The 12774-nt window shown below is 44.0% G+C and overlaps 2 protein-coding genes across 4 annotated transcripts in view; both read right to left on the minus strand.

The window, feature by feature from the left end:
• Positions 1–888: 888 nt before the first annotated feature.
• Positions 889–10225, minus strand: LOC109879963 (6-phosphofructo-2-kinase/fructose-2,6-bisphosphatase 3). 3 transcript variants are annotated; one of them, XM_031831774.1, is made up of 14 exons: positions 9529–10225; positions 7036–7164; positions 6582–6678; positions 6312–6453; positions 6124–6180; positions 5828–5952; positions 5417–5624; positions 5160–5306; positions 4960–5064; positions 4596–4788; positions 4151–4380; positions 3942–3964; positions 3643–3705; positions 2518–2635 (listed from the first exon to the last, which is right to left on the minus strand). In XM_031831774.1, the coding sequence occupies exons 1-14, from the start codon at positions 9599–9601 to the stop codon at positions 2629–2631; spliced, it is 1599 nt and encodes a 532-aa protein (XP_031687634.1). In that variant the 5' UTR covers positions 9602–10225; the 3' UTR covers positions 2518–2628. The 3 variants fall into 3 exon arrangements, with proteins under 3 accessions (XP_031687636.1, XP_031687635.1, XP_031687634.1); XM_031831776.1 differs by lacking the exon at positions 3643–3705 and having other exon boundaries at positions 889–2635; positions 9529–10224; XM_031831775.1 differs by lacking the exons at positions 3643–3705; positions 3942–3964 and having other exon boundaries at positions 889–2635; positions 9529–10221.
• A 1407-nt stretch (positions 10226–11632) lies between these two features.
• LOC109879962 (splicing factor 45-like) overlaps positions 11633–12774 on the minus strand; it is a 13853-nt gene continuing 12711 nt past the window's right edge. Inside the window, exon 13 of the mRNA XM_020472169.2 lies at positions 11633–12052. Coding sequence (XP_020327758.1) covers positions 11949–12052 — 104 coding nt within the window. The 3' untranslated portion in view covers positions 11633–11948. The remainder of the gene's footprint in view (positions 12053–12774) is intronic.

The raw sequence follows: 12774 nt of genomic DNA on the forward strand, positions 1-12774 counted from the left end.
TCGATGATAAGCTGATCATTTGAATAAGCTGTGTAGCGCTAGGGCAAAAACAAAAAATAACCCCCCTTTAGGTCCCCAGGACTAGGATTAAGAAACACTGCGAAACACTCATCCCTGTTCTTGAGTGTGTGTTCTACTGACCTGTAAAACAGCTACTCTAACATGTTTTACTCCATGGACTGTCTGGGAGAGCATTTTTAACAGAGAATGGTTTCATTTGTTCTCAGCACCAGACACATCAAGCTACAGCAGGTAACTGCCAACACTTGAGTAAACGAGGAATACAAAGTATATTGAAAGCAGCTGTGGTTTGAATTAATTAAGCAATTAACATCCCATCATGCTTAGGGTGATGTATAAAAATGCCCAGTTGCCCGTTATTTTGTCTACCATGGTTAGAATAGGAGTATCTATGTAGAATCTATGCCAAGGTGCATTAAAGCTGTTCTGGCTCGTGGCGGCCCAACGCCCTATTAAGACACTTTATGCTGGTGTTTCCTTTACTTTGGCAGTTACCTATAGGTCAGTATAGGTGTTGACAGCTAGTGTTGATCTGGCGTGACACTATTTAAACAGATGTGTTTGAATGTGGCATGGTAAAACAAACTCCAGCTTCCAGTTGTTTTGAAGTTTCTGGGCTCCCTCTCCAAAGTGAAACACATTGATAGGGTGTTTGTCTATCAAGTAGTGTTTCGACAGGCCTCAGCACTCTCAAAACACTTCTATATTGTCCTATAGTACCTTTTAGAATGAAGTGTTTTGGTGACAATTTAGTTGCTTTAAAGGTTCTAGCATACTTCTCCAAAGTGAAACACATTGATAGGGTGTTTGCCTATCAGATAGTGTGCCCCAAAAAACATAAATAATGAAGATATGACATCCACAAGATGGCTTACTTTCCTGGAGATTTATTGGCCCAGCAAATGCAGAATTTACACATGTTCTCTCAGACGCTTTGCTTGCCATACACAAGTCATACACAGTACTCAGGCAAGACCAGGTGCCATCCGCTCCAAACGATTATCTAAATCTACATAGAAATAAATAGCTTGAGAAAAAATGTCTTACAAAAAAACAAAATTCAAGTATCAGAAGCAAACAAATGAACAAAAGTAGTACTGCCAATGTGATATGCAGAACATATTTGGCTGGCTAGCAAAACAACTTCAAAGCCATTTTTCTCAGTTTCACTGTTGGCGTAATTACTGCGTTTTACCTTTGTAGGGCAGAGTAGTACACGACTTACAATTAAGTAGAAATCAGCCAATCAGAGAGAGGTAAAAAAAAAAGAGCATCTACAAAATACCTTTCCACTCAGTTCTAGACTTGAACATTCCAAACGCTGAGCATTCCTTCAAGTCTGATATATGTACATGTCTATTTACAGAACGTATTTTCATAACAAAGATATAAATGCTCACACATGTTAGTAGCTGGCTTACAAAGAAAAGTGAAACACGTTACACTGCATGTACTCGGAAGGTAGCATATGTCTGAATTTCTATTGGCAGCTATATGGGTGCAGAAGCAGCATTGGGCTTGCAGGACAAGCTAGGCACTCTAGGTCCAAATCTCCTTTCAGAGAGAAAGACAGAAAGAGACAATTGTGTCTATGGACACAGTCATTCACACCACTCAATAGGAATATCAACTTTGCTGTGCAAAATAATCATTCATGTCATAGCATGAGTACACCGGTTGTTCAGTAACAGTATGATACTCAAATCTTTAGAAATAAAATCATAACAAAAAAAGTGAACAAGTGCTCAACATCAACAAAAGTGACAAACACAATTTGGGTAGTCATTATTTCAGAGGCATTCCTATAGAAAAATGTTTACATCGTAAACTAAACGATTCCATCTGTTTAAAAAAAAGTGATATAACCATGACTCCTTACTCAGACCTCAGGAGGTTGTCAAGAAAGGGAGATTTCAAATATTTGGCCTGGTTCCAGCTCTCTGACGGATGCGTTGCCGAGTGCCAAGTAGTCACTCAAACCAGATATAATAGTTCCTTAGAATCACAGAGCTATTACACTAATTAAACCATAATTGCAGGGTGAGCTGTCACTACAGATTCACTTCGGAGGAACCAGAGAAAGCAGAGTGATTGAGACATGTTGTACAGTATTGTATAGTAGCATACATTATGTTTTACTGGTAAATAAATATGCTATAGGCTATGCAGAGCCATGGCCGGGTCCAGTCGCATCTTTCGGCTATAGTTACATTGACCCAAGACCCGGCTCAGACCGGATGGAAAACTTAGAATTTTGGACCCGGGCACGCTCGGGTATTTTGGGTGGACCTGTGAAGACCTCTAATGTACAGTGTTATCTCTCTCTTTCCCAGAGGCAAAGTGTTTGAACTACAAGCACTGGCAGATAACACAGGCCAGAAACGCACTAACACGCCTGTGTGAGAAAAGAAAACAGAAGTGCCCTGTGATCTCCAGAAAGAGGAAGATGGGACACACACACACACACACACAACAATGTCCATTTTGGTGACATTGTTGAACTTTCTTTGCCGGCTTTCACTTCCTGGGGTCTTGGATCAGGTAACGAGGCAGTGCGATCTCATTGGCAGAGCTGCAGGATCTCATGGCGATCGTTGGACATTCTCTTCATGTTCTGAGGGAAACAGAAGGCCTAAAATGGTTAAGAAGACTTGGGGAAACCATCACAATATAACAAACAAACTAAGAGTCGTCTGTGAGACAAGACACATAAAACATAAAGTGAGGGAAAGACCCTGTCCTATAGGCTAAGTGACTCGAGGCTTAACATGAGATGACGTAACATGACAGAGACTTTGGTTCTGCTCATCCATGTCGCCTGAAGCCTCGATGAGCTACTCATTCATATTCCATGGTAAATGTCAACCATGTGTAGGCTCAAAAACGATGATCCAATCTCCCTATCCCACGTCTAAGTACACCTCAACAACTAACTATAGAGCTACAATAAGTGTGTAAGAGTGTGTGTCTTTACTTGTCTATGGGTGTTACTGTACACTGAGTGGACAAACCACTAACACCTGCTCTTTCAGTGACATAGACTGACCAGGTGAATCCAGGTAAAAGCTATGCTCCCTTATTGATGTCACCTGTTAAATCCACTTCAGTCAGTGTAGATGAAGGGGAGGAGACAGGATAAAGAAGGGTTTTTAAGCCTTGAGACAATTGAGACATGTATGTGTGCCATTCAGAGGGTGAACGGGCAAGACACAAGATTGAACGCTGCTGGGTTTTTCACACTCAACAGTTTCCCATGTGTATCAAGAATGGTCCTCCACCCAAAGGACATCCAGTCAACTTGACACAACTGTGGGAAGCACTGAGTCAACATGGGCCAGCATCCCTGGGGAACGCTTTCGTCACCTTGTAGAGTCCACGCCCCGACTAATTGATGCTGTTCTGAGGGCAAAAGTGGGTGCAACTCAATATTAGGAAGGTGTTCTTAATGTTTTGCAAACTCCGTGTATAAGTGCCCCTTCTGACTGTGACTTAAGTTGACCGGATCTTACCACACCCTGAATAATTATCACCTTTCAATATGTGCCTGCAGAGTCTGAGACACAACAACACTACTACTACAGAATAAGCTGGGAGCTAAATCTAGCTGCTTTCGCACTTTACCTTTGAAACACTAAAAGAGAGACGAGTTTCAGACAGTGAAGGATGGTGCAGATGGGCGGAGGTCTTTAAACAGAACAGAAAATACATTTAAAATATAGACGCTCTAAAGACGTGAGTGACAGAACAGTGTGTAGGGGTTGCCGTAGTAACATGCAGACAACAAAGCTCGTGCAATGCTCTGAAATCAGTTCGAAAAAAATGCGAGTCTGAAATGGTACACAGGACGTGAGGTCATAGTGAGCGGGAAGGAGGGAGGCACTTGGCACATGTATTCCTGTAGGAGAGAGACAGGTACTTACAGACAGAGTTTGCCCAGCCAGTGCTGCACGGTGAAGAAGAGAAGGAAGAAAAGAAAGAAAAGAAGAGTGAATGATAAGAGAGCAAAGAGACATGTGTGAGGTCATGATAAGAATGATAAGAGAGCAAAGAGACAACAGTGTAGAATGGAAAATTGCTTAGAGCAGGAGAGAGAGAGAGGAGAGAGAGAGAAAGCGAGAGAGACACTCACCTGTCCGGCCAAGGCGAGGTGGGAAGGAGTGCAGAGGGACATGGGCAGCTCCTGGAGGGGTTCGTCCAGGCCGTCGATGCGGGGTTTCTTGATGTTGGGCTCGGGGCTGGTCAGGGGGGTCACACTGTTCCTCCTGATCAGAGTCCCAGAATTCTTCTTCATCTCCTCTGGTCTCTCTCTGTGGGTGTTCACCGCTTCCACGTTGAGCGAGATGGACTCTACCTTGCAGCCTGCACACAGAGTAAAAACACACACACACACACCACAGTCAGAACAGATATTTAGACCTCACCTTATTTCTCCTGCCCTAGACAAGCTAGAGAACATACAATTGACCCTAATGCCCAATTCACACTATAGAGCCAATCTGAACTGTACTATTCTGTCTCTGATATTTTTTGGTCACATTGGCTTGGTAATGTGAGAAGTGTACACAAGTTCTCACCGTAGGCAATGGGGGTGAGCTTCAGCACCGTGTGGAGGGGACACTTCAGGTAGGGCATCTCTTCTGCACTCTTATCCAGGAAGTAAGCCAGAAGACAGCGCATCACAGCCTGGTGACAGATAACCAGAACGTTCTCCTGTCTCTCCAGCTCCATGATCACTGGCTCCACCCGCTGGACCAGGTCCTGATAGGACTGGAGGGAGGGATCAGACAGAGAGAAAGAAGAGAGAAGGGTTAACTCGATATTTTCACAGACACATCGATTCGCAGCATTTTAAACACAAGAACTATGTCCATGTGTAACTAACTGTACAGTAGTTGGCAGTAGCAGGTTGATTCTAGTAGTATATTGTACTGTGCTAACCTCTCCTGTGGGGTAGCGGTAGTAATACTTGTCTTGGTCTCTCAGAGCAAACTCCTCAGGGTACTTCTCCTTCACCTCATCGTACGTCATCTCCTCACACACCCCCTGTGCACACAACACACACCTCACATTAGAGCTGTTTAAATGAAGCACCACACACACAGTCCAGTGAGTAGTCTATTCTAGTGTGTGTGACTCACAGCGTCTATCTCGTTAAGGGCCTTCCACTGTTCGTATGGCACTCCCAGGCTCTCAGCAGTCTGGATGCTGCAACACATCTGATTGGTCCACACCTTCAGATCCGTCAAGTTCTGCTCTTTAACAAACGTCGACAACGCCCCAGAAAACTACACATAGAGAAAGGGGAAAGAGTAAGAGACCAGAAAGTGTGTGTGTGTATTCATGTGTCAACTTAGTGTGCGTGTGTGTGTATACGAGTGTGTTTCTACTCTCGTACCTTTCTCCCCCTTGGCGACAGCCCTGAGTCTCCCCCCAGGCGTCCCTGCAGGTTGTGCATGCTCTCTCCATGGCGACACAGGTAGATGACTCTGGGCTGGACGTGGATGTTCATCAGGTAGTAGACGATCTTACTCTGGACGTGGTCCTGGATCCGGTTCACCAGGAACCTTCTGCCTACATCGATCACCTTGATGAAGGACAGGCTCCTACGTAGGGGGTTAGAACAAGTTTAGTCTAGGGCCTGAATTCACAACATTTCTCAGAGTTCCATATAATCTTATTTATTATTATTTAAAAAGGCCAAACTGATTCTAAATCAGGTTTAAGCCACTCTCAGATCACACAGTAAACAGTAGCTAGGGTCAACAGGTATAAACAGTGAATAAGCTATATGAGGTTTAGGGGCTACCTGTCGTACTGGTCTGGGTCCAGGGGTTCGTAGTGAACCCTGTAACACTCTATCCTCTTATGGAAGTCCTCCATGGCGTCTGTCTTGTTGCAGTCCTGGTAGTCTGGGCAGGACACCTTCACTTCCTGTCATGGGAGGAAGTAAAAGGTCAGGTGACAGCGTAAGACACTCATTAAAATTACATTATAGATATTACAACGTCAGTAGCTAACGTCAGGCTGCAACATTAGAGGAACCTTGCAGGAGCCAACCATTAACATGTTTCTTCAGATGTTCTGTTCAGATTTCTGACTCACCATGATATTTGTGGCGATGACGCTGGGATCATCACACACCGACTCAATGAAGAAGATCTGCACACATACATTTAAAGTCATTTAGAGTCCTTTTATCATCTTCACATTGAAAGACATGATGAGTCATTCGATCGCGTATCTGTTTGAGAATGCATCAAGCCGCTCGTAACCATAGAAACACCACTGACCTTGAAGCCGTTCTCACTGCCAAAGTCCAGGATCATGTCTCGTCTCTCACGAGTAGTGTTGGTGGCATCAAAGACTGCAACCTGGCCTCCCTCCTCTGTCAGGTAAGACTCAACGTCCCTCAGAGCTGCTAAGGCACATTGTCTAAGCAAGAAAATAAATAATCTCTGTTAGCCTTGTTTCAAGTACACTGATGATCAGTGACGTCACATGATGCTCAGAATTTGTCATGGTAAAACACAGAGTAGGATGGGGAGCAGGGGTGGACTCACTGTCTGATCTTCACGGCACTCTCGTTGTCAGCCTTGAAGAAGTCGTACGAGCTGTAGTTCTTGACTGCTTCTCTGCGATACTCTCCCACATTGAAGACTGGAGGCAAAGAACAAACTAACAATGGTAAATGGAATGTTCTGGAGGGAGAAAGTGAGCCCAAGCCCAGTTTGTGGTAAATCTGAAAACTAAAACAGAGGAAAGGAACTAGACTAGATGGCAGGAATGCCGATTCAAGAACAATAATCCAACCTACGCCCTTTTAACCCCAACGTTCCTCTTAGTGAACAAATACAACAATAAGATCAAATAAACATTTCTAAAATAAAGGTAATTTTAGGGCAGTGTGAGGCACATTACTATGACCAATAACAAAAGTTACTAATCTGTTAGCTACACCTGTTGATGTGTCTCGTCATGTGCTGAGTGTGTGTACTGTGTGTGTTTGCTGTGTACCTTTGGTGGGCATGCCGATCCAATTGAGGTATCGGGTGAGTTTCTTGGACATGTAGGTCTTCCCCCTGGCTGGCAGACCCACCATCACAATCACTGTGGGGGGGTTGGCCAGGTGTGGGGCCCCCGTCGCTAGAGACAGAGAGATTAAAATATTGTTCAATGGCCATACACACAATCAATCTGATTAATCGTGTACTCTTAATTTACACACAATAATACTGCATCTTCATTCAGTGACGAATGGCTCTCATTCACACGCTCCTACCAGCTCTAATCCACTTTCCAGGACACAGTACCTCTTCGATGGAAAAACAGCTATAAAGCTATTAGGTCATCACACCCTCCTTTCCCTCCCTCTATCATTCTCCATCTCTCATTCAGTGTCAGAGAGCTGTACATCCTCTTATAGACTTTGGGAGACTGAGGCTCTGTCTGTGTGGCTGGTCCTTGCAGCACAGTGATGGTCATGGTCATGGATAGACACTAATAGTAATTCCCTCCCACCAGTCTTGTCTGCTGTGCTCCCCCCAGCTAGACCCTTCCCCAGTGGTCAAGATGGTGCGTTTACCTGCAGACACTGCTGAAGCTGTCCCCCCCCCCCCCCCCCCCCCCAACCTGACTAAACAGTCGGCTGATAAACCTCCTACTAGAGAGATGGTTCCAATGTCAAAACCACTGCATTAGTCTATGCAAGTCAGTCTTTAAGGGATGAAAATGTTTGTGGGTATTAGTTTTCATTGCCTGAATCTCCATGTGATACAGACATCACCAGCTATTGGTGCTTTCAAGACAACTGGGAACTTGGGGGAAAAACTAGGTCATAATGTCAGTGATCTTCAGGTCAGAAAGTTGGAGTTCTATAAATAATTTGTATTTTTAAAAAAAACTTTATTTAAGTAGGCAAGTCAGTTAAGAATACATTCTTATTTACAATGACGGCCTACCAAATGGCAAAAGGCGGGGACGGGGGCTGGGGTTAAATATAAAAATAAATTAAATAGAAATAGAAGACAAAACACACATCACGACAATAGACAACACTACATAATGAGACAAAAGACAACAACATAGCATGGCAGCAACACACAACATGGTACAAACATGATTGGGCACAGACAACAACACAAAGGCAAGAAGGTAGTGTCCATGATTGAGTCTTTGAATGAAGAGATTGAGATAAAACTGTCCAGTTTGAGTGTTTGTTACAGCTCGTTCCAGTCGCTAGCTGCAGCGAAATGAAAAGAGGAGCGACCTAGGGATGTTCCAGTTTCCGATTTGCATTCCGAGTTGGATGACCTTCAAAACGATTTTCCAAGTCTGACCTAGTTCTTTTCCGAAGTAGGAGATTTCTGAGTTGCGAGATCACTGTTATTATGAACGCGGCATAAACTCATTCACCCTCCTTATGACACACAACAGGACAAACAAACTGACGTCATTGATTTAAGCAGTGGCTATTCAGGCCGTTGATATTGATCAGTCGGCTCTTTACAACCTGTCGTCACTTGTTACCACAGCCACAAAGTCATAAACCCCGCCCATTTCTGCAATTTCTCAGCCATGATCCAGCTCGCCCCATGCGGACACGCACGATAGTTCGTCCAATCCCGATGCGTCTGCATGTAAAATCCCCCCAGTCTCTCCCACCCACACAACGGTTCCTGGCTGTCACGAGCAGAGCGGGGAGCCCCCGGGACCACAGCCACAAAGTCATACAGGCCGCCTATTTCTTCTTATTAAAATGTAATTTTGAACATAACTAACCATACTGCTAACCTTATGCCTAGCCCTAACCTTAAATTAAGATCAAAAAGTATTTTTTATTTTGTGGCTGTGGTAACTCGTGCAAACTAGGGACCGGATAGGGGCTTTGTTGCTATAGTGAGCACTATCAACCATTACCCTCTACAGCTACTTGTGAATCCTGACCTGGCTGCGTGCCAATGGCCAGTTTGGATAGGCTAGGGTAATAGGGCATATTCTTTTAGCATAATTATTGTAATTACACACATAGTGTTATTTTTTTCAAGTCGGTAGGTTATTTTGAAAACTTAAGCGGTTTTAAAATTATTCTGTTGAATGGTTTCAAAAAGTAGGCTACCTACTGTATGCCACGCCAATTGAAAATAAAGCCATGCGAGTAAAACATCAAAACATGCAATCACATTACTTGTTTTTATTTCACACATTCTGTGCACCCTCGAACTTAAAGTTCAATACACTACATTTTTCAACGTTCCCTGATTTCTGGTGACCTGTCTGGGGTCTCCCCATCCTGGACCGCTAATGTAGTCTAATATTCCAACAAGCTGCTACATTGTATATATTATTAGAGGCTCAATGAGATGATTCTTTATCTGATTATCAAAGATAATCATAATATTTATCAAAGATAATTGCATGTAATACATTTATCCTATGGACGTTTTCTAAATGAAACCTGAATGAATCAGATGGGTGCTGATACCAGCCGCGGGTTAGGCTACTACTTACTTCCCCGGGAGACTGCCGGTTTGTCATCCTTTGAAGGAATCCAGATCTTTTGTATCCTGTTCTGGGTAAGCATTCCTAGAGGGTAGTGAAATAAAACACGAAAGAAACCTAGGTTTCCCACTAATATCGGTCCCCCCAAAATACCACCTTTACGTGCTTTCAGATCAGCACGGATGAAATAAAAACAGTAGGATCGGCTGTCGTTCTCTCTACCAGACAAGTAGCCTGTAATCAAATATATTGGCGCGCTAAGCACTCGTTAAGAGCTGCTGTGTTCTATTCTAATGCTGTTCAGCCTTTGCCGGTGTATTAATCTACCCCGCTGTGTCCCAGTTCCTTTATTTAACCTGTCCCAGCAGGAAACAACTTGACATCGATGACATCCACCGCGCTCTCGGAGAGGGTGATGCTGCGCTCCCTTGTGGCTGATGACGGTAATCCACTATTATGGCAAATGGAAGTATCCCGGCGGTGCACGTGCAGAATTGCATCCCAGTAAACCTTCAGACAGAGGAACAAATATGACCCAAAGAGAGGTTTTTACTGCATTTGCACTTTGCGGTCTCCAAATATTATGTAGTGTCATGCCAATGTCCTATACAGACACTTTCTGGTGCAGATTAGTATTTATTTTATGCAAATCATTCTAACAATTTGGCAACAACTATATCACCCTAAATTATCAAGTTAAATGTTTTTCAGTCCAGCAACATAGGATATGGTGAAGGAAAATACAAAGTAGAGAAGTGCTGGGTTTCAAAATAACAGGCTCCACTCTCAATAGGCTCTTTAATCTCTTTTGGACAGAGTCTGCATAAAACAGGAAGTGACAAACTTCGGCAAGAATTTTACTTCTGGGTAACAGTGATTATTGGCTATGTTACTGCCATAGTGGCACGTAGACTTGCCCTGAGCATGGCTACAGCCTGCAGTCATGTAGGACCATTTGAGTTTGTGTTATCAATAAACTTAAGATAACAGTGAAAGGATTTGTCCAGTGAATAGAGAGAATGGTATTGCGCCATTTGGATCTGATTATTTCTAAATTCTTCTGGTTCCAAGTGCAAGGTGTATATTTCAGAGTGGGGGAGATACAAGAGTGCATGTGTTTGTATGTGGGCCCGTCAATCTCTCCACACACACACACACAACTCTTCATAGCCTAGCCTACTTCTTCATCCCTCTGTTTCTCTCCTGAACCAGGCCAGGTCAGAGACTGACACAGACCCCAATCACCCACACTAGGGATTCTAGGGAATACCTCCCCTTGACAAGACTGTGACCCAGTCTGGGTGCCAGGGGAGAGGCTCCCCTCCCCATAAAACACACTGTGTCCCCCCCTTCCCTAATACGCATGCTCTCTGACCTCCTAGACCCAGCTCAACTCCACCAGTGGTACTTAGGTTAGGCAAAGAGCACTGTCACTCCTCCACCCAGACACTATCTCACTCCCCTTGCATGAGCCAAGCATGCTCTCCTTCCACCCTCTGCATGCGTGACCTGAAAACCTTACCCTAATAAACCCCCCCAGACACACACACTTAATCTCAACTTTGCTTTACCCAAACATATTTGCATTTCTATCACAGGAGGTTGGTGGCACCTTAATTGGAGAGAACAGGTTTGTGTTAATGGCTGGAGCAGAATGATATCAAATACATGGTTTCCGTGTGCTCGATGCCATTCCATTCACTCGGTTCCAGCCATTATGAGCCGTTCTCCCTCAGCATCCTCCACTAGTTTCTATGTATCTAACCTTAATTTGAGGTTAGTCATAAAGTCTGAGAGTAGAATTTAATTCCCTTTCTATGAATTAGCTAATTTCTGTGTACTACCATATCGAAATAAATTTGTTCTGATTTAATCCTCCAGAGATTTGTCATTATGACAGTCCTCTAACTCTCCTATGCCCCCTGTCTGTTTTACATAAGATTTGAATGAGGCTAGAGGGGGGAGGGCTGTGTTTCTTTCATAACTGCCCCAGTACCCCCTCACCGTGCCGGGCTATGTAAAGATGGAAAGCTGAGGGTCTGGTCCTCTGAGAGCCTCTTATGTCAGAGGAAAAAAAACTGGGCTTCCTAGACTACGATCTGCCCTAGAAGAGTGAGAGATTAAAACAAAAGGAACATTTATTTCCAGGTTTCAATTGTACAGGTTCATATCAGGACACAGAGACCAAGTTCATTACCTCACATACATGAATTTTCTGCTGGCAAAACAGAAACTACACGTGAAACTATACTAAATACAGACACACTGTGCTGCTGTTGAGAGTATAAATGTTTGGGCTAATCAGAGACAGAAAGAGCTACTGGTGATTACCAATGCGCGTGTGTGTGTGTCAGAGCATTTCTTCTGTCCCTGTGGGTATGGATAAGGCGGGTCGTAATGGTTCAGGTGGGCTGGACCGTGTGTGTGTCTCACATCTGCTCTCCCAGGTCCAACACTCGGAACTTATCCTGGTTATAGAAGCAGGCTTTTACCACCCGACCACCAAAGAACCTCCCGTTCAGATCCACCACAGCTAGAAGACAGGAAACAAACATTATTACTGTGCAAACATTATTTATTAACACTACTGACTTGACTTTTCTGTCAGCTTAGGCCAGACAGGTCTGTAATATCACTGCCGATGTATCCTTGAGTGAAGACTAGTGAGGAATTGGGTAATTTTGTTAGTTTGGACAGTGAACAAACATACGGTCATCCTAACACGGTCTATGGGATGGTGCTCCTCTTTGATAGTCCAGTGTTTTCATCATGGACAGTAATTCATGTTTATCAAAGCATGAAAAACTAAAACGTTGTGGCTATCAGAGGCTTTTGTATTTCCTGGTATTCAAACACTGGAAAACACAGCCGGGACATAACCCAAGTTCCCAGGAGTTTCTCCTTCCCAAGAACGTCACAGATAAACAACAAACAGTCCTGGAGGCAGAGTTCAAACACACACCCAGTCTACAGTAGTGAGATGGACGCTGTGTGAGAGTTCCTTATCAACATTAGGCACATAACCTCATGGGGGCGTGTGTGTTTGAGCAGTGATGACAAGTATCTATTCATCCTAACACCAATGCCGGGACAGTCCCAGTAAAACAGGAAAAATATGGATACATGTGCAGAGACGTGGTGTATTGGTAACACCACCCGGCATAAGTCACGTCTCTTCACCGGACACCTGGGTTCAATCCTCTACAGAAATGAACAGGGTGTGTGTGTGTGTCCGGCCCTGTCTAGGGTGTATAT

This window comes from Oncorhynchus kisutch, linkage group LG9 (genome assembly GCF_002021735.2).
Source record: "Oncorhynchus kisutch isolate 150728-3 linkage group LG9, Okis_V2, whole genome shotgun sequence".
Classification (NCBI taxonomy): Eukaryota; Metazoa; Chordata; class Actinopteri; order Salmoniformes; family Salmonidae; genus Oncorhynchus; species Oncorhynchus kisutch.

Bases quoted from the DNA above. Each gene is read 5' to 3' on its own strand.
- LOC109879963 (XM_031831774.1), bottom strand. From the start codon at position 9,601: ATGCTTACCCAGAACAGGATACAAAAGATCTGGATTCCTTCAAAGGAT. The intron at 3,965-4,150 runs GTGAGTGTCTCT...TTCACCGTGCAG, and splicing joins ACCTCGCCTTGGCCGGACAG to CACTGGCTGGGCAAACTCTG. The intron at 3,706-3,941 runs GTAAGTACCTGT...TTCTGTTTAAAG, and splicing joins TGGCTGGGCAAACTCTGTCT to ACCTCCGCCCATCTGCACCA.